This window comes from Corythoichthys intestinalis, chromosome 3 (genome assembly GCF_030265065.1).
Source record: "Corythoichthys intestinalis isolate RoL2023-P3 chromosome 3, ASM3026506v1, whole genome shotgun sequence".
NCBI classification, from domain to species: domain Eukaryota; kingdom Metazoa; phylum Chordata; class Actinopteri; order Syngnathiformes; family Syngnathidae; genus Corythoichthys; species Corythoichthys intestinalis.
Window position 1 is genome coordinate 49,728,689 of NC_080397.1, and position 23,397 is coordinate 49,752,085.

A 23,397-nucleotide genomic window follows, 5' to 3' on the forward strand; every position below is an offset into this window, starting at 1 on the left:
TATGGTACATAAGGACTGTATTTGTTTATTACAACAATATATCAACAAGATGGCATTAACATTATTAACATTCTGTTAAAGCGATCCATGGATAGAAAGACTTGTAGTTCTTAAAAGATAAATGTTAGTACAAGTTATATAAATTTTATATTAATTAATTAATGTTTTCGTTTCAATAAAATTTGTAAAATTTTCAATCAAAAAATAAACTAGTAGCCCGCCATTGTTGATGTCAATAATTACTTACAGAATGGTCATGGGTGCTGAAGCCTATAAAATCAGTCGCACCCAAGCACCAGCAGAGGGTGGCAAAACTCCATAAAACACAATTAACAAGTGAGCATTTCACTCTACTGGCATTTAAACCTGTCTGAGCGGGACATGTGCGTTAATTGCGTAAAATATTTTAACGTGATTAATTTAAAAAATTAATTACCGCCCGTTAACGCGATAATTTTGACAGCCCTGAAAAAAAGACATTTTTTAATAGCAAAATTAAACAACAAAATTTCCTTCCAATGTTGTTTTATTTTTTTATGAGAAAAAAAATAAGGCTTACTATATGACCGTCATTTTGTTGGATGGGATTGATAATAAAATAAAACCCCAGTGACTGACAACAATAAAGTGCAGTAATTTAATTACTGTATTTCCTGGTGTTTTGAACACAATTGGTAAGTAATTTAAGTGCAAACTTTGAACGTAAACATCTTACAAGCAAAAAATATTATATGCAGCAGCTCTTGAAAAAAAATAAATTAAATAAAAATATGGCATTTTTGACAGACAGGTCTATAATCATTACTTTAACCTTATACACAGCAAAGTCATTCACTTATGCCTGTGCTTTCATGTTTAATTTAAGTAGACTGCGTTTCGTGGAAACAATATCTCCAGGAGATCGTGCTGCCCTTTCCACCACTGTAGTGGGTTATTTTTCAGGGTTAAAAACTCACGATCTCTGTACTGCTTCACACTTCACACTAGCTCTGTCCCATGCGAACAGATCTGGCTGCCTTCGTCACTTCAAAGTCTGACTTTTGTTTTCCTGGGTGCGTTGAAAATCAATAGCTGCACGTCGCTGGCGTGGTGCGCAAACTGTCCATTGTTTTAGCACGTTGCTTCGTTGCTACTACTAGTTTCGTTTTGGGTTGTGAAGAAAACGCTACGTAGCGTGCATTATAGTGGTTTTGTTAGCTCTCGCGTTGTTATGACACGCCCGTGATGATCGGGTAATGACGGCAACTACTAGCGGTTCTGCCGAAATGAATGGGAAGTTGAGGCAACCACGACAGCGGTCACAATCTAAGTGCGCTGTGTCGTGAATGGCACAAGCGCAGCATGTGAGGTAAAAGCTAAATTATTATCATATTGAGCAATAGATTGAACTAGGAATTAGAAGCAGATTCTTGTGCTCGCGATAGCCGAATTCTACCTCTACTATCGGTTCATTGAATATTTAATGGCTAATTACTGTCGAATGGTAACTTTACTATCGATACAGCTGTATCTCTCACCTCTAAAACCGGATATCAGGTCGTATCGGTTTATCGTTCTCAAGCTTACAAAAAACACCGTCTTATATGCGGGCCAATACGGTAATTGTAATAGTCATAGATAATTATACCTAGACTTGTGAGGCTAAAAAACACATTTTGCAACATCACCCTCAAACATAAAATGACACTATTTGATCTTATTAAGTCACTCAGAAGAAGAAAAACATACACATGTGGCAACAGTTCGTAACTCCTGCTAACAACTCAGGCTAATCTTGGCTTAAAAATGAAAAGTTTAGATTTTTTACTTCAATATACCCCCTTGGCAGTTTATTAATTCTCACCTAGCCCAGGCTGTGGTGGCATATACTTGTATTCATATCATGTAAACACATTAGAGCCTTTTCGAAAGATTACAAAAACTGCGAGAAGGTGAACTTTCCAGCACATAGCTGGGCGTAGGTTCTTTAATAAAAGACAACAAACTGTAGAATTTGTCAATAGCCATGCACAAATGGCTGGAGTTCAATGCAATGAAAATGTGTTCCAATTTAGTGTGTTATTCCTGTAGATACAATATGTACAGTACCTGTATTACATACACCCCCCCCACACACACACACACACACACACACACTCACACACAAAAAAAAGCACGTTTATAAAACAAACATCACCTGTATCGGAACCTGCTGCCCTTGAAGAAAATGTTGCTACTTGACATGGTCTTAATCTGACTTGACTTTGCACACCTATTACAAAAAGGGACACAAGACAGATAAGTGCAAATAGCTTGATTATGCTGCACAAGGACTCAGAGGTGGGTAGTAACACGATACATTTAGTCTGTTACATTTACTTACCGTCATTTTCGGACTATAAGCCGCTAATTTTTTCCTTCCTTTTGAAACCTGCGGCTTATAGTGCAGTGGGGCTTATTTGTTGATTTATTTTGGTTAATAGGTAGCACTTATTTGACAGCGGTGTCATAACACTGTGATAAGACAGTCATAAATATGACATGACACTATCATGGGCATTATTGAATGCTTATCTGGTTAAGTGTCATCCAGCTAATTACGTCACTAACTCCATTCATGTCCAGGTAGGATGTTTTACATTCATTCAAAAATGAGATAATTTGTCGGATAACACTAAATGGCATCTGTTATAAGCATTCATAAATGCTCGTGACAGTGTGATGTCATAATTATGATTGTCTAATGACAGTCTTATGGCACAACTTTCAAATAAATTCCATAACTAGCAATTAATGGAACAACTAGAACAGTACCTGAAGAAATAATTAGCCCAGAACATGAATTTTGATTGAATTTACATCTGTAGCGCTGCAATGCATGCTAGGAGGCATGTTGGACAATAACTGTTGATTGCAGGTGGCAGGAGAGGTTGTCTGTCTCCCCCCAAGGGAGCAGTGATGGCCAAATGAAGCTTCTTGAAGCAATCTTGAGCTTTGCAGCCATTTTGTTCAAAGCTTCATGGTGGTTCATTTGGTCTAATGACATTCATATAATGCCGCTGTCAAATAAAGTTACCAGTCTTTTGGTCAAAAAATACCACAATACACTGAGGACAGCTGCGGCTTATAGTCCAGTGCGGCTTATCTATAAACAAATGCAGTTTTCGTGCCAAATTTTATGGGTAGCGACTTATAGTCTGATGCGCCTAATAGTGCGAAATTTACGGTAAGTAATATTTTGAGAAAAATGTACTTAGAGTAGTTTTATCACACAGTATTTTTCTGTTTACTTGAGTAGATTTGTGAAGAAAAAAACACTACTACATATTGACTGACTGACCATATTGTTGAAGCCAAGAAACCTTTCGCGATTAGAAAAGAACTCGTTATGCCTGCGACCAAGGATATTTGCTGTTAAATTTTAGGAGAGGCACCTGTAAAAAAAAAAAAAAGGTTGACTCAGCATACCGTAATTTTCGGACTACAAGCCGCCACCCACCAAATTTGACACGAAAACCACATTTGTTCATAGATAATGTTAGGGCCCCTGCTCCCTGAGCCCTGCTCCTCCTCGTGTGTGTGTGCGTCTTGATTGCAGGATCGAACAGATGGGTGCACCAGGTGCAGTCAATCGTTGTTAACAGCCTACTTAAGCCAGTCCCTGGCCTCACTTCATCGCCAGATCTACAACTCCACTCGAAGAGTTTGTGACACTAGCCCTTGTTAATTCTAGAAATCCGTACTACCTTGCTTCAGCTCATTTTACCTTTGTTCACAGATCCTGCATTGCTCGCCTGCCTTCACAGCTCACCTGCTTACACACCAACCGCCCGCCTGACTATCTGGACAAAGACTGCCTTCACATACAGCAATAAACAATTGTCACCACTGCCACCTTGCCTTCCTTCTCTGCGCCTTTGCATTCCTTCTCTGCGCTTGGGTCCCCCACTCAGCCCGAAACCTAACAGATAAACCGCACTGGGCTATTAGCAGCAGCTGTCCTCACTGTATTGTATTGTACTGTGTAGTCTCCTTACTGGCACATTGCCATGTGACTTTAAGCATGCAGTAGTAGAACCTTTGTTGAAGAAGAGAGGCCTAGACTCCACCCTCTGTTCAAATTTTAGGCCCATTTCTCATCTTCCATACATCTCTAAAATACTAGAAAAGGTTATCTATAGTCAGCTGCTACCATTCCTTGAAGAAAACCAGATTTCGGAACCATTTCAGTCTGGTTTTAAATCCCTCCACAGCACTGAGTCGGCACTTTTAAGAGTATCAAATGATATACTTCTGGCAACAGACTCTGGCAAGTTTGTTGTTTTAGTTCTTTTGGATTTATCTGCAGCATTTGATACCGTAGACCATCAGATTTTAATTTCTCGTCTTGAACACAGTGTGGGTATTCAAGGTGTCGCTCTTGAATGGTTTAAGTCTTACCTAAATGAACGGAGTTTTTGTGTGAAAATGGGCAATTTCATGTCCAAAAAGGCATCGCTTCCACATGGGGTTCCCCAGGGATCTGTTCTCGGCCCTCTTTTATTTTCACTTTATTTATTGCCTCTTGGTTCTGTTTTTAGAAAACATGGTGTTTCATTTCATTTGTATGCTGATGACTGTCAGATCTATTTTCCATTGGCGCAGAATGGCACTTTCTGTCAACTTATTGAATGCCTCAACGATATAAAGTCGTGGCTCTCATGTAATTTTTTAAGTTTGAATGACAGTAAGTCTGAAGTCATGGTGTTCAAACCGAGTAGCCAGGCCTCCCTGAATGTTGACCTCGGTTCATTGTCTCCGTTTCTTAAGAATTATGTCAAAAATCTAGGGGTCCAATTTGATGCTGATTTTAAATTGGAGAAGCAGATTTCTTGTGTTGTTCGGGACTGTTTTTATCAGCTTCGCCAGATTGCTAAGGTGAAATCTATTGTTTCACGCTCTGATATGGAAAAATTGATTCATGCTTTTGTCACAACTCGGCTGGATTACGGTAATTCTTTGTATGCAGGTGTCGGTCAGGCGGCACTGGCCCGTCTGCAACTTGTACAAAACTCTGCTGCTCGACTCCTAACTAGAACCCGCAGGCGTGAACATATCACCCCAATTTTAGCATCTCTTCACTGGCTCCCGGTACATTACCGAATACATTTTAAGATATTATTATTTGTTTTTAAATGTTTGAATAATCTTGCGCCGCCATATTTGTCAGAACTGCTTCAGCCTTACAGTCCAACCAGAACCCTCAGATCAGCTGACCACCTGCTTCTAGTAGTCCCAAGATCAAGGCTGAAGCTTAGGGGTGACCGTGCATTTGCGGTGATGGCGCCCAGGCTGTGGAACCAATTACCACTTACTATTAGACAGGCCCCCTCACTTACGGATTTTAAATCACGTCTTAAAACATTTTATTTTTCGTCAGCTTTTAATGTGCAATGACAGTTTATGACCTCGTCTTTTATTTATTTTATTTTATGTGTTTGTTTTATCTTTCAAAGTTGACTTATTTTGCTGTGTTTTGCTATGTAAAGCACTTTGGTCTCCTTGGCGGATTTTTAAATGTGCTATACAAATAAAGTTGATTGATTGATTGATATTATGGGATATTTACACCAAATTATATGAACCGGTAACAATTTGACAGTGGCATCATAAGACTGTCATAAGACCAAAGGAAACACCATGAAGCTTCGAACCAATTGGCTGCAAAGCTTCATTTGGCCATCACTCAACCTCTGCTGCCACCTGCTGTCAACACTGTTGTCGTCCAACATGCCTCCTAGCATGCATTGCAGTGCTACAGATGTAAATATCAAAATGTTCTGTGCTAATTATTTGTTCGATTACTGTTCCAGTTGTTTCATTAATTGCTAGTTATGGAATTTCCTAACACTTTATTTGACAGTGGCGCCATAAGACTGTCATAAGACAATCATTAATTATAACTAGGGCTGTCAAAATTATCGCGTTAACGGGCGGTTATTAATTTTTTAAATTAATCACGTTAAAATATTTGACGCAATTAACGCACATGCCTCGCTCAGACAGATTTAAATGACAGTATAGTGAAATGCCCACTTGTTGTGTTTTATGGAGTTTTGCCGCCCTCTACTGGCGCTTGGGTGCGACTGATTTTATAGGCTTCAGCACCCATGAGCATTGTGTAAGTAATTATTGACATCAACAATGGCGGGCTACTAGTTTATTTTTTGATTGAAATTTTTACAAATTTTATTAAAAAGAAAACATTGATATAAAATTTCTATAACTTGTACTAAGATTTATCTTTTAAGAACTACAAGTCTTTCTATCCATGGATCGCTTTAACAGAATGTTAATAATGTTAATGCCATCTTGTTGATTTATTGTTATAATAAACAAATACAGTCCTTATGTACCGTATGTTGAATGTATATATCCATCTTGTCTTATCTTCCAACAATAATTTACAGAAAAATATGGCATATTTTATAGATGGTTTGAATTGCGATTAATTGCGATTAATTACGATTAATTTTTAAGCTGTAATTAACTCGATTAAAAATGTTAATCGTTTGACAGCCCTAATTATAACATGACACTGTCATGAGCATTAATATATGTTTATAATAGGAGTGCAACGGTTTGCGGTTCAAAGCCGAACCAAATGAAACTAAACGAACTAAATGAACCAATGCACCCCTAGTTTATAACAGATGTCATTTAGTGTCATCCGGCAAATGATCTCACTTTTGGACGGATGTAAAAGATCCGAGCTGGACATACAGGTAAATGGAGTTAATGACATAATTTGCTCTTATGACACTTATTAACATCTGTCATAAGTCATTCAGTGATGCCCATGATAGTGTCATGTCATAATTATGACTATTTTATGACAGTCTTATGAAGCCACTGCCAAATAAAGTGTTAAATATTATCCCAAATAAATCAACAAATAAGCTGCACTGGACTATAGGCTGCAGGATTCAAAATGAGGGGGAAAAAGTAGCGGCTTTAATTGACAAACCGAATCGAATCAGGCGTTACTGTATCCTTGTCTGATATGTGAGATGAAATTTGTCTGCCTTGTTCTCTTCAAGACACTTTATCTGCTCTTATTAATAAATCAATAACATTGGCAGGGGTGGTTACCGGAAGAACTCTAAAAGTGCTTTCATACTGTCATTTTAGAAGTAGAGGAGTTATGGAAATACCCTGCAAAATTGCCCATTAATAGTAATCATATCATTGAGTTCCTGGAATATAGTGAGGGCCAAAACCGGGTATAAACTTATTAAAGGACGGGATGCTGGAAGGAAATATGAGGGCATGAATTGAATAAGGGAAGAAAAGAAACAATTGAAGGACAGATGGAAGGAATGAAAGGAGAGATGTAGGACAGGAAGGAAGAAGGAGGAATGGGTAGAAAGAACAGCAAACATATAGTGTACAAAGAGTTAGATTTAGAAGATATTGTTGATTCAGGGTACACCACCAAGTTTTCAGAACAGTAAGCACACACTTCAAGATTTTTTTTTACACATCATCATGTGTCGTTGCGTCCTTGAAAGGGTGTTAAAAATTAGCAAGTTTTCACCACACTTGACACAAACCGAGAGTGACGCTTGACGTTCCCTGATTTCCAATTCTTGACATTTCACTTCAGCCTGCAAGCTTTCAGCTGCTCCCTACTCGGGGACAGTGTTTGTCATTCATCGAAGCAGGAATTGAGTAAAAGACAAAACATGATGCGATGTTTTGAGGCAGATTGCCATTATAAAATATTAAATCAACTGTTGGAGACATGTTCTATTCAGTACATTCTGATGCATATTGGCACAATTGTAAAAGAGTTTGCAGATTAATTGATCAATTTTAAAAAGATACCAAAAAAAGGCAGTTACAATTGTGGTCGGCGGTCAGGGCCAGTGAGGCCATCTCTCTTTGTCTAAGCACTATTAGAAGTGCGGACTGCCTGAATATCAATATCTGTTTCCATAGGCGGAGTTTGACTTTTTTGGGGGGTGGGTAAAACATTTTGATGACCCCGAAATGCAGTGTCAGCAATAAAATTAACTTATATACAGTACATGAACCCTCTTGTACTGTTTAGCTTTAATTGTTGTTTTTAAGATGTTACTAGTTAGCGCCGAGCGCTACGCTAATTAGCGACTTGGCTAATATATATTTCCATGTCAATTTGTGTGTTCTTTGGTGGTGTACAAAAGTTACTCCAGATGCAGAATGTTTAAAACCAGGATGAAGTACAGCGGTAAAACTACAAACATGCGAAATAGTACAGAAATCTGTGAAAACAAAGTATATTGGTTAAAAGAAATCTTATTTCAAAAGACACTTTGTTTCCAGAAAATGTTTGTATTGTTGAGAGAAATAAGTACTGCCTTTGAAACAGCTAATGTTTTTCACCTTGTTTTGAAAAATGGCATCTCAAGGTCAGCTGTGTGTTGTATAAGCATGTTGAGAAATAAGTAATGCCTTTAAAATGGTTAATGTCTTTGCACTTTCTTGTTTATAAAAAAAAAAAAATACAGCTTAAGGGCAGCTTTTTGTTTTATGGGCATGTTTCCATCGTTCCCTTTGAATCATTAGGATATTTTAAATAAATAATGGACATAAATTTGTTTGGCTACTTTATGAATTGGTAATGTATGATGCATCGATAATCGTGATAATCGTGGCCATCGTCAATACCGTAATCATTGTTCAATAATCGAATCGTGGCACCCTGAATCGTAATCAAATCGACTCGTGGGGTGCCTAAGATGGCACACCCCGACTTAGAATGCCAATAAAAAATGATATTAACAGACCTAACATTGTCGAATAAATTCAAAATGCAGATCAATGTTTGAAATACCCATGCGGCCAAAACAATGTCACACCAAACGGCTGTAATTTCGTTCTGCAGGACTATTTAAAAGATGCGTAATGCGACCATAATAGAGAGGAGTGGTTCAGCCACTCTTCCTCAGTGTGCTAGGGAGTCCCTTTTGTTCCCACAAAAAAATAAATAAATAAATAACTGTGAAAAAAACGATGTGATATCACGGCGCCTGCTTGCCTAGACAGCCTGCTCCCTGCAGAGCTGCTGGATTAAAAATGTTGCTGTTCACACTTCGATATTAACATGCAATGATAAGTTTTAATTACTTTATCCTGAAAACATAGCCAACACTATTGATTGCATGTTTTATCGGTGACTCTCATACGTGCATACTGTATGTTGTTTTTTATTGGCATGCTAAGCAGGCACCGTTGACTCGCGCTAGCTTAGCCACTTCAGAGCCATGAAGCTAACAAATAACAAACTGCACGGAATTTGTTGAAATCAACTCCACCGACTAATTGAACCCCTGCTTACTGGAAGCCTAATGTCAAAAATCCTGAACTTCCCCTTTAAATTAATTTATTGAAAACTCAATTACATGCAATGATATTTTTCGGCCACCATGGGGGCACTGCCCCCCTTGCCCTCCCTAAATCTCCACCTATGTCTGTTCAATGGAATGGTATTAATTCGTTTTAGTAGTCTATCATTTTCATATTTTAGTGTTTCTAGTGGCCTGTGTTAGATTTTTTTTCCCCATTACAGTCGTGCTGGAATTGATTTTAAAGCCATTATTATTGATAGGACTTTTATGTTTTACCATTCTGATATTTACTGAGTCCTTAAAAGTCCAGTGAAACTAACCTTCAATATAGCTCAGCATATTAGTGTCCTCTAAGGGGTTGATTACTAAAACATCTGGGGGAGGATTTATTACTACTACTACTATTTACATTATTACTTGTATATACATATTTTGTGTGAACTTCCCCAAATAATGTACATGGCACAGTTACAGTAAGTGTTTTTACATTGTGGTTTGTGCAGTATTAAGGTTTTTGGGAATTATTTGGGATGTGGTTGTGGTGGTAGTATGTGGTGTAAAAGCAGGATAATCCTGCCCCCTCCACACACACACTCCCTAATTTTTTCCTGGAAAAATGGTTTTTGAATTGCGCATGTCTGTGTGTGTGCGACACGCACTTGTAAAAGGCCTGATTCTCCACCCCACACTTCCACAAGTGCTTACACGCTGCAGGGGTCGAGGTGTGGAATGTCAACACCAGTTTCTTCTGCACATAAAAAGCACAAAAGCAGAGAAAGAGACAGACAATGAGTAGGGGCAGAAAATTGTGAACTGCATTGTGAAATTGTGAAATACCAATACAGAAACAAAAAATGTGAGCTGTGCAAAAAAATAAACAAGCAAAGAAACAAAAAACGGCTAACGGCCACAATTGGAGACTCGGTCGTTCAAAGCTTCAGTGTTCAGGACGAAGGGATCTTGACTGGCCATATATTTTCAAGTGCAAATCTATATTATTGCGCATATTTCGTAATATGAGAAAATTGATCAATTCTGCCTAGTGTGAAGAGAGGCAGTTCAATGACGTGAGATGACTGTGAAACAGACAGGCATGATTTCACAAGCTCCTACATACATTCAAACATAGATGAGCAACTGTGAACAATTGGGGTAACTAATTTTTGTTACAGTTTAGTGAAACACTGACAAATATAGACATCTTCAAATTGGATACTGGTCACAACCAAACTTTAGTTCCAATTTTGAGGCGTAGGAGGCAGTCTATTATTGCACTCAGCACTTTTTTTAGCATCTGCCAGTTATTGCCTCAGTATGTCAAATGTCCTCTTTTGCCTGGACAAGTCCACTTTTTACATCCTGTCCTGGGTGTCCGGCGGGGTTTTGTAAATTGATGAAAATGTCCAGTTTTTATTACTTTTCATGGGACCAATTAGTGTGTGTTGAAATTGACTGACTCTTTGAAGTCCATTATTTCTTGTCAAAACCTTGACACTCTCTGATACTTTTGATGATTATATGGACTGTAAATAATGAAATCTCTGAGTTCCTTGCAATTTTAAATTGAGAGACATTGTTTTTAAACTATTGAGTTATTTGCTTGAGCAGTTTTTCATAAACCTTGCAATCTCACCTCTGTAAAGTTGGCCCCCCATCAGATGCAAGTCCAGAGAAAAATTATGTCATATGTTTGTGCTGTGATCATTTTTGAGAGATTAACAATTCTTTTATAGTTCAATCTGAGGTCAGCCAGACCCATTTTGACTAAAAATGCTATGTTTGCGCTAGTTGTTGGGACACCCCTCTGTTATTGATGGAGTTGGTACACTTCGTCAGCCGCATCGGAGGTGCTGCGATTGACGTCATCACTCAAAATTAATATCACAATAGCACAAACAAAGATTTTTACAGCACAAACGAGCACAAATGTGGCATAAACGGATGGCACCATTTCGGGTCCATTTTGCAATAAATGGGGGCTGCGTGAAGTCATCACTCGAAATAATATCTCAAACGATAGAGCACAAACGAAAATTTCATTTTGATTTTCTCTAAATTTGCGTCTGATGGGCGGCCAACTTCACAGAGGTCGCTATCTCCTAGCTTGTTAGCTATTGCGACAACCGGAGTGTGTCCTTTTATATCCAATCATGATACGTGTTTGAATTAACCTGGATAAATTTACCAGTCTTTTGTTGCCCTTCTCTGAACTTTTGGGGAACATTTTGCAGGCATCAAATAAAAATTGATTTTTGCTAAAAACAAAACATAAAAAAATATGTATCAGTTTAAATATCAAAGGCTTTTTTTTTTATAGGTGGCAGAGGCTCAGGCATGAAATGCAGCCTAATTGGTCTTTGGACATGGGAGCGCGAAGCTCACCGCGTGTTTTGTGAAATTTGGCAGACTGCTCTGCGATAAGCTAGACGTAAAGGCGAAAAGAGGGTATGCCCTTGTTTGACGCTGCAAATAGGTAGTGTACAGTCCCTGACAAAAGTCTTGTCGCTTATCCATTTTGTAGAAACAACTGCTAATAACCTGACTTTTAATTATTCAATTGGTTTCAGAAATGGCTCATATGAAAGCTAAGACCCTCCCAAATGATGTTGAATGTACAAAAATAAATTTGTTTCACTGAAAAAAGATTTATCATTTAATGAAGAAATATAGGTCAAATTTTGGCAAGACAAAAGTTTTATCGCCTACAGAAAGTAGTGTGAAAATTGAACAAAAAATGTACGTCAAATACAAAAATATGTTACATAACTGGTTTCACACATGCCGCGTCGCAGGTAAATCCTGGATATTATACTATGTCGCGACCCGGTTAATGTCTCTGTCAATCGACCCAGGATATTGCTTTTAGACATAAGGGCTACCCATTTAAATCCCAGGATTTAACCGGTGTTAAGCGTATGTCTGAAAAGGGCGTAATCAATCGAAAAGGGGTGCAGGCAGAGAGATATGCAAGCACCGCAGCCGGGTGCTATGATTCATCCATTCATAAATACAGTGGGGAGAACAAGTATTTGATACACTGCCGATTTTGCTGGTTTTCCCACTTGCAAAGCATGTAAAGGTCTGTAATTTGTATCATAAGTTCACTTAAACTGTGAGGGACGGAATCTCATACAAAAAAACAGAAAATCACGGTGTTTGATTTTTAAATAATAAATTTGCATTTAATTGCATGAAATAACTATTTGATACATCACAAAACTTAATATTTGGTACAGAAAACTTTGCTATTACAGATACCAAATGCTTCCTGTAGTCCTTGACAAGGTTTGCACACACTGCAGCAGGGATTTTGGCCCACTCCTCCATGCAGATCTTCTCCAGAGCCTTCAGGTTTCGGGGCTCCTGCCAGGCAACACGGACTTTCAGCTCCCTCCATAGATTTTCTATCGGGTTCAGATCTGGTGACTGGCTAAGTCACTCCAGGACCTTAAGATGCTTCTTACGGAGCCACTCTTTAGTTGCCTTGGTTGTGTGCTTTGGGTCGTTGTCATGCTGGAAGACCCAGCCACGACCCATCTTCAGGGCTCTCACTGAAGGAAGGAGGTTGTCAGCCAAGATCTGGCGATACATAGCCCCATCCATCCTCCCCTCAATACGATGCAGTCGTCCTGTACCCTTGGCAGAGAAGAAGCCCTCAAAAATGATGTTTCCTCCTCCATGTTTCACGGTTGGGATGGTGTTCTTGGGGTTGTACTCATCCTTCTTTTACCTCCAAACACGACGAGCCGAGTTTAGACAAAAAAGTTCAATTTTGGTCTCATCCGACCGCATGACCTTCTCCCATTGCTCCTCTGGATCATCCAGATGGTCAGTGGCAAACTTCAGACGTGTCTGGACATGCACTGGCTTCAGCAGCGGGACCTTGCGTGCTCTGTAGGATTTTAATCCATGACGGCGTAATGTGTTTCCGATAGTTTTCTTCGAGACTGTGGTTCCAGCTCTCTTCAGGTCATTGACCAGGTCCTGCCATGTAGTTCTGGGCTGATCCCTCATCTTCCTCATGATCAGTGATGCCCCACGAGGTGAGATCTTGCATGGAGCCCCAGAACGAGACAGATTGACCATCAACTTGAACTTCTTCCATTTTCTAATAATCGCTCCAACAGTTGTTACCTTCTCACCAAGCTGCTTGCTTATTTTCCTGTAGCCCATCCCAGCCTTGTGCAGGTCTATTATTATGATGTCCTTACACAGCTCTTTGGTCTTGGCCAGGGGTGGGCAAACCGGTCCTCGAGGGCCGCAGTGGGTCCTGGTCTTTGTTCCAACTGATCCAGCACAGAGCTTTTAACCAATGAGGTTGAAATGGAAACAAGAAGCACCTGACTGCAATCAACTGATTGCACATACAACACACCAGATTGGTGAAAAGGTGTCCTCTTGATGGGTTGCAGCAAAAACTTGCACCCACAGCGGCCCTTTGTGAAATAGTTTGCCCACTTTGATCTTGGCCATTGTGGAGAGGTTGGAGTTTGTTTGTTTGAGCATGTGAACAGGTGTCTTTTATACAGGTAACAAGTTCAAACAGGTGCAGTTACTTCCAGTAATGAGTGGAGAACAGGAGGGGATCTTAAAAAAGAACTAAGAGCTGAAATATTTACTAGTTGGTAATGTATCAAATAATTATTTAATGCAGTTAAATACAAATTTATTATTTAAAAATTATACAAAGTGATTTTCTGGATTTTTGTATTAGATTCCGTCCCTCACAGTTGAAGAGAACTTATGATACAAATTACAGACCTCTACATGGCTTGCAAGTGGGAAAACCAGCAAAATCGGCAGTGTATCAAATACTTGTTCTCCCCACTGTATGTGAACAATGTGCATAAAACCAACTAACTCATTGAATACATTACTGTTATTGACTTTATTATATTTTTGCAAATCATCCCACCGATTGTGGCACAGCTGAGGGTCACTGTGGCAGGGGAGGAGGGATTTTAACACAGATACGAATTATCATGCTGGAAGCCAATTTCATAGTGCAGATCTGTGATCTCCCAAACCAACTTTACATCATCCACCCATTGAGGTTTGCATGTTTTAAGATCACAGACTCTCCCTAATTAGTTTCTTCTTCCATCAAATTAGGGACACTCAATACTTTCTTAGTGCATGTCATTTAGAGGCATTGAAAGGACCATCTTTGATTGATAACTGTTGAATCCATTCAACACCAATTTTACAACAGTTTTAAAAATACCTCGGTGCTTATCCAGACAGCAAGCCAAGGCAAACTTCCCTGAAGTTATATTTTTTATTTATTATTTTTAAAGGCTTTAAATTGTGAAGTGGCACAGAAATGACAACGTACAGATTGACCTTCCTAAAGTGGCTCAGTCAGCTGGATTGCAGCCACTCCACTCTCATCTCCCCCGCGTGTCATACATCACTTTACATTAAGTCGTTAGGATTTCCACACATGTGCTCCACTGGCCTTGTATGTTTGTGTGTTCAATTGCCGTATGTGTACGGTGCTGTCCTTGGTCCCATTTTGGATTGAAAAAGAATCAATGGCGGTATATTTTCTTTATACCAATACAAAATTAAAAGACTGAATTGGTTGATGAAAACCATCACAAAGTGGGACATTTTGAACAGCGTATGACAAGTGATGGCAAACAGTCATGGCAAGGTCATGCAGTGAGGAATGATAAACAAAAACAGATATACACGCACACTGACACACTTGGAAGACAGATATGCGCACGCACGCACACATCTACTCACGCACAAACTCTCATATACTGCAAAAAGTGGCCAAGGGCATTTTTTGAATTGCAGTTGGAGGAGCTACTTTTTAAAATATAATACAACTGAAATACAGTAAACATCAATCTTCACTACTGTCTTAAGTCAACAGGTTGATTCAGCCAAGAACTGTTTACAGTCCCTGACAAAAGTCTTGTTGCTTATCCATTTTGTGGAAACAATTGCTAATAACCTGACTTTTAATTATTCCATTGGTTTCAGAAATGGCTCATATGAAAGCTAAGACCCTCCCAAATGATGTTGAATGTACAAAAATTTATTTGTTTAAATGAAAAAAGATTGATCATTTAATGAAGACATAAAGGTCAAATTTTGGCAAGACAATTTTTTTTCACTGTTTTCTGAGTGAATCTCTGATCCATGCGGGCTCCAGTAGGTCTCCTGCAATATTTGCGGCGACTGTGGTGTAGTTCATTGGAAGTTTCATCTGAAAAATCCACCTTTTGACACACAAGTGAAGTTTGGTGGTGGCAAAATCATGGTCTGGGGTTACATCCAGTATGGGTTTGTGCGAGAGATCTGCAGGGGGAAAGGCAACATAAATAGTCTGAAATATCAACAAATCTTAGCTGCCTCTTACATTCCTAACCATAAAAAGGGACAAATTCTGCAGCAGAATGGTGCTCCATCGCATACTTCAATCTCTACCTCAAAGTTCGAGGCAAAGTAGATCAAGATCCTCCAGGACTGGCCAGCCCAGTCACCAGACATGAACAGGATAAAAGAGGAAGCATGGAAGTCGAAACCCAAGAATGTTGATGAACTCTGGGAGGCATACAAGACTGCTTTTTCTTTCCACTACTGAATTCGCTTATGTAACATATTTTTGTATTTGAAGTACATTTTTTGTTCAATTTTCACACCAATTTCTGTAGGCGACAAAACTTTTGTCTTGTCAAAATTTGACCTTTATGTCTTCATTAAAAGATAAATGTTTTTTTCAGTGAAACAAATATATTTTTGTACATTTAACATCATTTGGGAGGGTCTTAGCTTTCATATGAGCCATTCTGAAACCAATTAAATGATTAAAGGTCAGGTTATTGGCAATTGTTTCTACAAAATGGATAAGCGACAAGACTTTTGTCAGGGACTGTATATGACCAAAAAGAATTGAGTAAAATTGTCATGGGCGTCGCCAGATATTTCACTAGGGCACGTGCCCCAGTATTTATCCGCTGTGCCCCAGTATAAATTTCACAGGTAAGAATTTTTTTTTTAAAAATAGTTTGGAGTTTTAAGTCTACAGAGCATAATCTAGAGAATGTGCCTATTTAATATGGTCATAATACTTTACTCACGCCATAAACAATCTGCTCATGGCTCTCTAATATGGTCATTTATGCATGTAACTTTGGGTGTGATAAGCATATGAGTGACACTACTGCAAAGCACTTCAGTTGGAAAATCGTTCTGATGTGTTGTAAAGTCGTTATGTGGGATAAAAACATGGTTGCTACAAAGAAGGGCAGCGTAATTTAATGCTCCAATGATACATCACACGTTGAGTGACTTTTTGGGGCTTTTTATTGACACCACGTAATAGAGAATCATGTTTTCGATTGCTCCAACAACACGTGAATGCGGCATCAATATTACGGTGCATGTGCCAAACTGCCAATCGTGCAGTCGACGCTGCAAATGACATCTTCCCACCTGCTTTACAGGTAAGTGCCAGATAAACTGCCCATCCTTTTTGTTCGTTTTTACCTCAGTGTTGATGTTTATTTGGTCGCCTATTCCCATGAATTGTGAATGTAAATGGTTCAACTTTACTCTTTACGCATCAGGTAGTTAACTGCTATAAACTACAGTCCCTGTCAAAAGTCTTGTCGCTTATCCATTTTGTCGAAACAATTGCTAATAACTTGACTTTTAGTTATTCAATTGGTTTCAGAAATGGCTCATATGAAAGCGAAGACCCTCCCAAATGATGTTGAATGTTTCACTGGAAAAAAAAAATCATTTAATGAAGACACAAAGGTCAAATTTTGGCAAAAGTTTTGTTGCCTACACAAAGTAGTGTGAAAATTGAACAAAAAATGTATTTCAAATACAAAAATATGTTACATAACATAAGCAAATTAAGTAGTGGTGCTGTGAGATCCAAATTTAATATTTGTATGACATCCATGGGCTTCGGCAAGGATCATACAATTTATTGATGAAGTCATCAGGAACATCAAAGAAAGCAGTCTTGCATGCTTCCCAGAGTTCATCAGCATTCTTGGGTTTCGTCTTCCATGCTTCCTCTTTCATCCTGTTCATCCTGTTGATGTCTGGTGACTGGGCTGGCCAGTCCTGGAGGATCTTGATCTTCTTTTCCTTGAGGAACTTTGAGGTAGAGATTGAAGTATGCAATGGGGCACCATCCTGCTGCAGAATTAGTCCCTTTTTATGGTCAGGAATGTAAGAGGCAGCTAGGATTTGTTGATATTTCAGACTATTTCTGTTGCCTTCCATCCTGCAGATCTCTTGCACACCCCCAGACCATGATTTTGCCACCACGTAACTTCACTGTTTTGTGGGAAAAGGCGGATTTTTCAGATGAAACTTCCATTGAATTACACCACAGTCACCACAAATATTGCAGGAGACCTACTAAAGCCCGCATGGATCCGAGATCCACTCAGAAAACAGTAACAATCTTTTTTCAATGAAACAAATATATTATTTGTACATTCAGCATCATTTGGGAGGGTCTTAGCTTTCATATGAGCCATTTCTGAAACCAATTGAATAATTAAAAGTCAGGTTATTAGCAATTGTTTCTACAAAATGGATAAGCGACAAGACTTTAGTCAAGGACTGTACTCTGGTCGCAAATTAAAGTAGCTGACTAGCTGCCGTCTTTTAGCTAACTGACTGTGAATACAGTGACAATTAAATGCGATTTGAGTGGGAGGCTCTCACTCAAGAGCTTTGTCTAATATTGTGTTAATACGATATGTGGTATTTGAATTGTATCAATACTGATGCTATTTATTGCGATTTGTTTGTATCAGTAGTGCCCAACCACTGGGCCGCGGATTTGCTACCAGGCCTCAGAGAAAGAAATAATTTATTAAGGACTGCAATCTGCAATCTCTTGACACATCAATATCCCTGTCTACTCTAGACTAATCAGAGTAAAAATTTGTATAGGTCGCCATCTAGTGGTTGGCCGCAATTACTAGAGTGTTTGTACACCTATAGCAGCCCAGCACCAGTCAATGTAAACAGTAACTTTAGCTGCTGTTGGAAGTGTGCTGTGGGCAGCGACGTCTTTGGACAGCTTTTTTACCGGGAAAATGCCACCTGCAGAGCCAGAAGAGGAGCCTACAACCAAGTCAATTCTGCATAATATGTGGCTAAAAGCTAGCAAGCGAGGCAACAAAAGCGAATGCACTGATAGCATCATAATGTACCTCATGGCGAACAGTATTTCTAATGCTAAGAAACCTTTCACGATTAGAGAAGAACTCATTATGCTTGCGACCACAGATATTTGCCGACAAGTTTTAGGCGAGGCCACTGTCATTTTCTGCCACACAATGCCGGTCCGTGATAAAAAGACCCACATTACACCAGTCCGTGGTGCAAAAAAGGTTGGGGACCACTGGTTTATATGACCAAAATGAATAAAAATCAATCTGTACAAATCTAATTGCCTATTTTGTGGATATAACTTTTAACCATTTTGTATGTGTGCCCATCATAATTTACAGCTGTTTTACAAGCATTTTTTTTTAGTTACATCAGCCCCCGTTATCTGTAACAAGATGTCTTTTTTTTTCATTTCTAGTTGATTCAAAGAGCATTACTTTTGCAAATGGGCATTTGTTGAATAAGTTGTAGTAGGTAAGTGTAAGTGTGGATAGGTTATTTGCTCGCAGCAAGGATAAATCAGCAAGGAGGAATGAGAGAGGTAAGCTAGGTAACCCACCTAGGCAACATAAACCACTTTAAGGTCACACTGATTAATTGCATAACTGTTACAATGATATATCTCAATTTCTGGCTCGACAAAATTGAGCAGCAGAGTGTAGGAAGAGGTGAAGAAGAGATAGAAGTTGATGAGCAGAGGTGAATTGACTATCAACAAGGGATGTCCCAATTTTGATTTTGAATACTAATGCCTGAAATTTTTTTTTTTTTTACAGAAACATTGTATTTTGGTTTGATTTTATATAGTTTAAAGCGCGATTTCTGACTTTTTATGATAGATAAGTGCTCCGTCAGTGCCCCTCTGTATTGTATTAGGTCTTGTGACCCCACCGGAATGAAATATAATTTGTCAACACCTTCTCTACCTTTCCCCAAATAGACTAATTGAAATAAACCTGTATTAGTATCTGCAGTTTAGTACATAACGTCCGAGGCCACTATTTGAGGACATGTGGTATGTTTAATTTCAGTGTTTTATACAGAGAAATTTCTATGTAAATCATACCTAATTGTTGTAATATTAGAATCAGGTGTACCTAATCTTGTGTCCACATAGTGCTTATTTTGTTTTTTTAACATACCAACAAAAATGACAGTAAGACAAGGAACACAATAGCAGTATCATGACATGAGATGACAAACAGACAACGTACAGCAATCCCTTGCTCTAGTAGATGTATGTTGCCAAGACTATATAAATTTCACCTACAACCTAGGAATAATTTAGCTCTACCCTGCCGTACAAAGCTCATCTCTCTGTTGAGATACATCACTTTAACATGCTTTCTTGTCACCGATGTTTTGTTGTTGCTTGCTGGTTGTTCTAGTTAGCACAATGAATACTATTTTTCTGCTTTTCTGACAACTTGCAAAGGGTGTAACGGTATATGTGTTTGAATTGAACCGTTTCGGTACGTGGTGCTCAGTTCATAACGGAGGCGTACCGAATGAGTTTCTGACGTAATGTAACCCTTACTTTTTGAGGCTGTGAGTCGATCGGGTTACAGTTTCTTTGTGAAAATTATATTTACTCAGTCTTCTCTACTATAATAAGGACCAACACGGTAGGACAGTATAACCCAGAAACGTCAACGGTGCGACAACGTGGCCGCTGCGAGAACGCAGTGAAATGCGGGCGTTAAAGTCAATTAGCCAATGCACACCAGTCGCAGTGCGGCCGTGTGTTAGACGCGTCCCAGAAGCGGCTCAACACGACACACACGAAAAGAACAGCAGAGTTTATTATTTGACGCGAGACCCGACCCTCCTGCGTCAATACTACTACCGGTAGCTAGAATCGGGCAGACCGGAAGTCACTCGTGTAAAAATACGTTGGATCCGGTCGATTTTCAAACTAATATGCACCAATCGTAACCCACTTTTTGAGTCCATCAGATCTCTTGAGTGGTAGATCAGGGCACAGTTGACTTCTCTTTGTTGATTTACTGCTGTCTTCTCTGCTATAATGATAACCAATACGGCCCCGTGTTCAATACAAAAGCCTCCTACCACAACAAAACAAGTAGGAACTAATATTCACATAGAAACTAAAGTTATACAACATAAAATTTACAATATAAATGAATATTACATCACATTTGTAAAATATAAACACATAATAAAATAAATAATAGCCCATTAAAAAAACAAATTACATTGAAATGAGCTAAAACACCTGTAATTTGATAATACACAGATCCCGCTAACACAATCAAATTTATTAATTTCTGTGTGGCGCTTTAACTTGAGAAAATCCACCAATAAAGCTTTTGAAAACCGTTCATGAGAAGAAAAAAAAGAGATTCATTGAGGCATTTCATTTGTAAAATACATGGGTAACACTTTTTAATAACTATCCGTTTTACTAGTTAATAGATCATTAGTAAACTGTTGATAAATGATTTATTGTTGATTTTTGAAGTATTTGTTAACAGTTTGTTAAGCATTTACAGGGTGTTCTTAACCTGAAACAGTTTGTAGAAACGTTTCAAGTTTTTGTGTGCAACGTTTGGCATTTCTATCTTTTCAGGTTAAGAAATGCCGTTCACTTCAAAAGAAAAGGCATTTTGATAAGGCATTTTGCAGGCAGCGCTCATGTTGCACATTTATGAACATCTGCCACAGAACCAACAAATATTTGTACTTTTCTTTGTATATTATGACCTTCAACATAAAATGTATATAGTTTTATTAAGATCCATCAACTAGCATGTGCATTTAGAATGGGGTCAACCATATTGGAACACCCTGTAAATGCTTAACAAACTGTTAACAAATACTTCACAAATCAACAATAAGTCATTTATCAACAGTTTACTAATGATCTATTAACTAGTAAAATGGATAGTTATTCAACAGTTGACTAATGATCTATTAACTAGTAAAACGGATAGTTATTATAAAGTGTTACCAATTAAAATCTTTGTCATTTGGATAGCTTTTCTCTTTAGCACAGGACTTTTTTTCTTCTTTCTTTCAAGAAGAAAGCTGACCAATACGCGGGGTCTGAAAGGCAAATTGTTGTTGGATTATCTTTAAATACCCGCTACTTTTTGAGCAGAATTCTAGCTTTGTATAAGCTAATGTTCCTACTGTTGAAAGCACAAAGGTGTGTAATAAACAACTAGCACATTTATATTTTGCATTTTGTTTTCTTACTGTACCGAAAATGAACCGAACCGTGACCTCAAAACTGAGGTACGTACCGAACCGAGATTTTTGTGTACCGTTACACCCCTACAACTTGCTGAATCTTTACAGTATGACAAAAAAATATTACAACAAAATTTTCAGCAAATAGCTAAAGTTGGGTTGCAAACAGTGTTGTTAATAACGGCGTTACAATATAACGGCGTTACTAACGGCGTTATTTTTTTCAGTAGTGGGTAATCTAATTAATTACTTTTCTGATTTTGGCGTTACCGTTACTGAGGACGGAAAGGCATGCGTTACTATGCATTACTATATTGGTCGAAAAGTGAGGGAGACGGACTCACCGAGACGACAGAGCAGAGCAGGCAAGAAAGTTGTGACGCCGAGCAAACGCGATGCTAGGTAGCTCCAATAATACATGTTGTAGCCGATAGCCTATAGACCCTACTCACGTGACGTCACAGCCACGCCCCCGCACCATGTTGTCCGGATACTAGTCATGTTAATGCATTAGCGCTTCGTAAATTCCTCCTATTATGGCGTGTTTTTCTGCCCGTTAACATTAATAATCAAAATGGTGAAGTCGTGTGTGGCGGTCGGTTGCAAAAACAGAGAAGATAGACGGAGAGACTTGAATTTTTACCGTATTCCGAGAGACCCGAAGAGGAGACCCAGATTGACTGCTGCAATTCGACGAGAAAACTGGGCTCCAAACGACTACCACAGATTATGTAGTAGTCATTTTATATCTGGTAAGATGCATTTAATATATATTTAGAGGGTTTTGGGCTGACAACCACAATTAAGATCATTGCTAGGCTAATCGCCGACAACATACTCTAAGACGTTGTGAATGAACTACCTGAAAATATATAATTATAAGGGGATAATCAGACAGTTGTCATACAATTAATTTACAATTTCACTATTGAGGTCAAAAGCCAAAAAATAAATTCAACGAGGGACAATCTGGAGTAGTGCTATCGCACTTCATATTTATTACGTATTATATATGTATATAGTGAGAGTGCTATCGCTAAACCATATAAACATTAAAAGCCTTAGCTCCATTGACAAATGATATGAAATACATTAGACTTGACAGTGGATGTTAGCAAGAACAAAAGATTTTGAATTGAAAATTTCGTAACTCACCTTCCGAGCACAAGATTCCTGCTGAATTTTTGTGTACGAGGACCTGTTTCACCCAACCAGCAACGTAGCATTTATAAGCCTCCAAGCTCTTAAAGTTTTTCAAACTTTCGTGAGAATAGGCTGATTTTGTGTGGACAAGATAGTTGTAAATATCAGGATATCAGATGTCAGGCGAAGCCAGCGGGTCGAAAAACATCGATTTAGGCATCAAATACGGATCTGGCGAATGGATAAACTGAAGCTTTTCCACGTAACGCCTTTTATGCAACGGATCCAATGAGTTTACAGCGTCAGATAACACCGGGGCTTCCATGAATTGCTCTATAACTTGCTCGACTAATTGAAAACAATGAGAATAGGTCTGAAAAAGATGTACAATATGGCGGCCGGAAACAGCGACACGCCCATTTTGTGACGTAGGTGAGTAGGGTCTATAAACTACATCCGCATGTTACGGTAGATATGGTAGACATGGTAGATATCATATGTACTGTATATAGATATAACTAGATGCAAAATG

General features: G+C 38.7%; 1 protein-coding gene across 2 annotated transcripts in view; it reads right to left on the reverse strand.

Moving 5' to 3' along the window:
* The window catches only part of frmd3 (FERM domain containing 3), a 181,103-nt gene that overhangs the window by 28,095 nt on the left and 129,611 nt on the right, over nt 1–23,397 (reverse strand). For both annotated transcript variants that reach the window (XM_057832493.1, XM_057832494.1), the window contains 2 exons: nt 10,010–10,098; nt 2,177–2,251 (listed from right to left, as the gene is read on the reverse strand). In XM_057832493.1, coding sequence (XP_057688476.1) covers nt 2,177–2,251; nt 10,010–10,098 — 164 coding nt within the window. The remainder of the gene's footprint in view (nt 1–2,176; nt 2,252–10,009; nt 10,099–23,397) is intronic.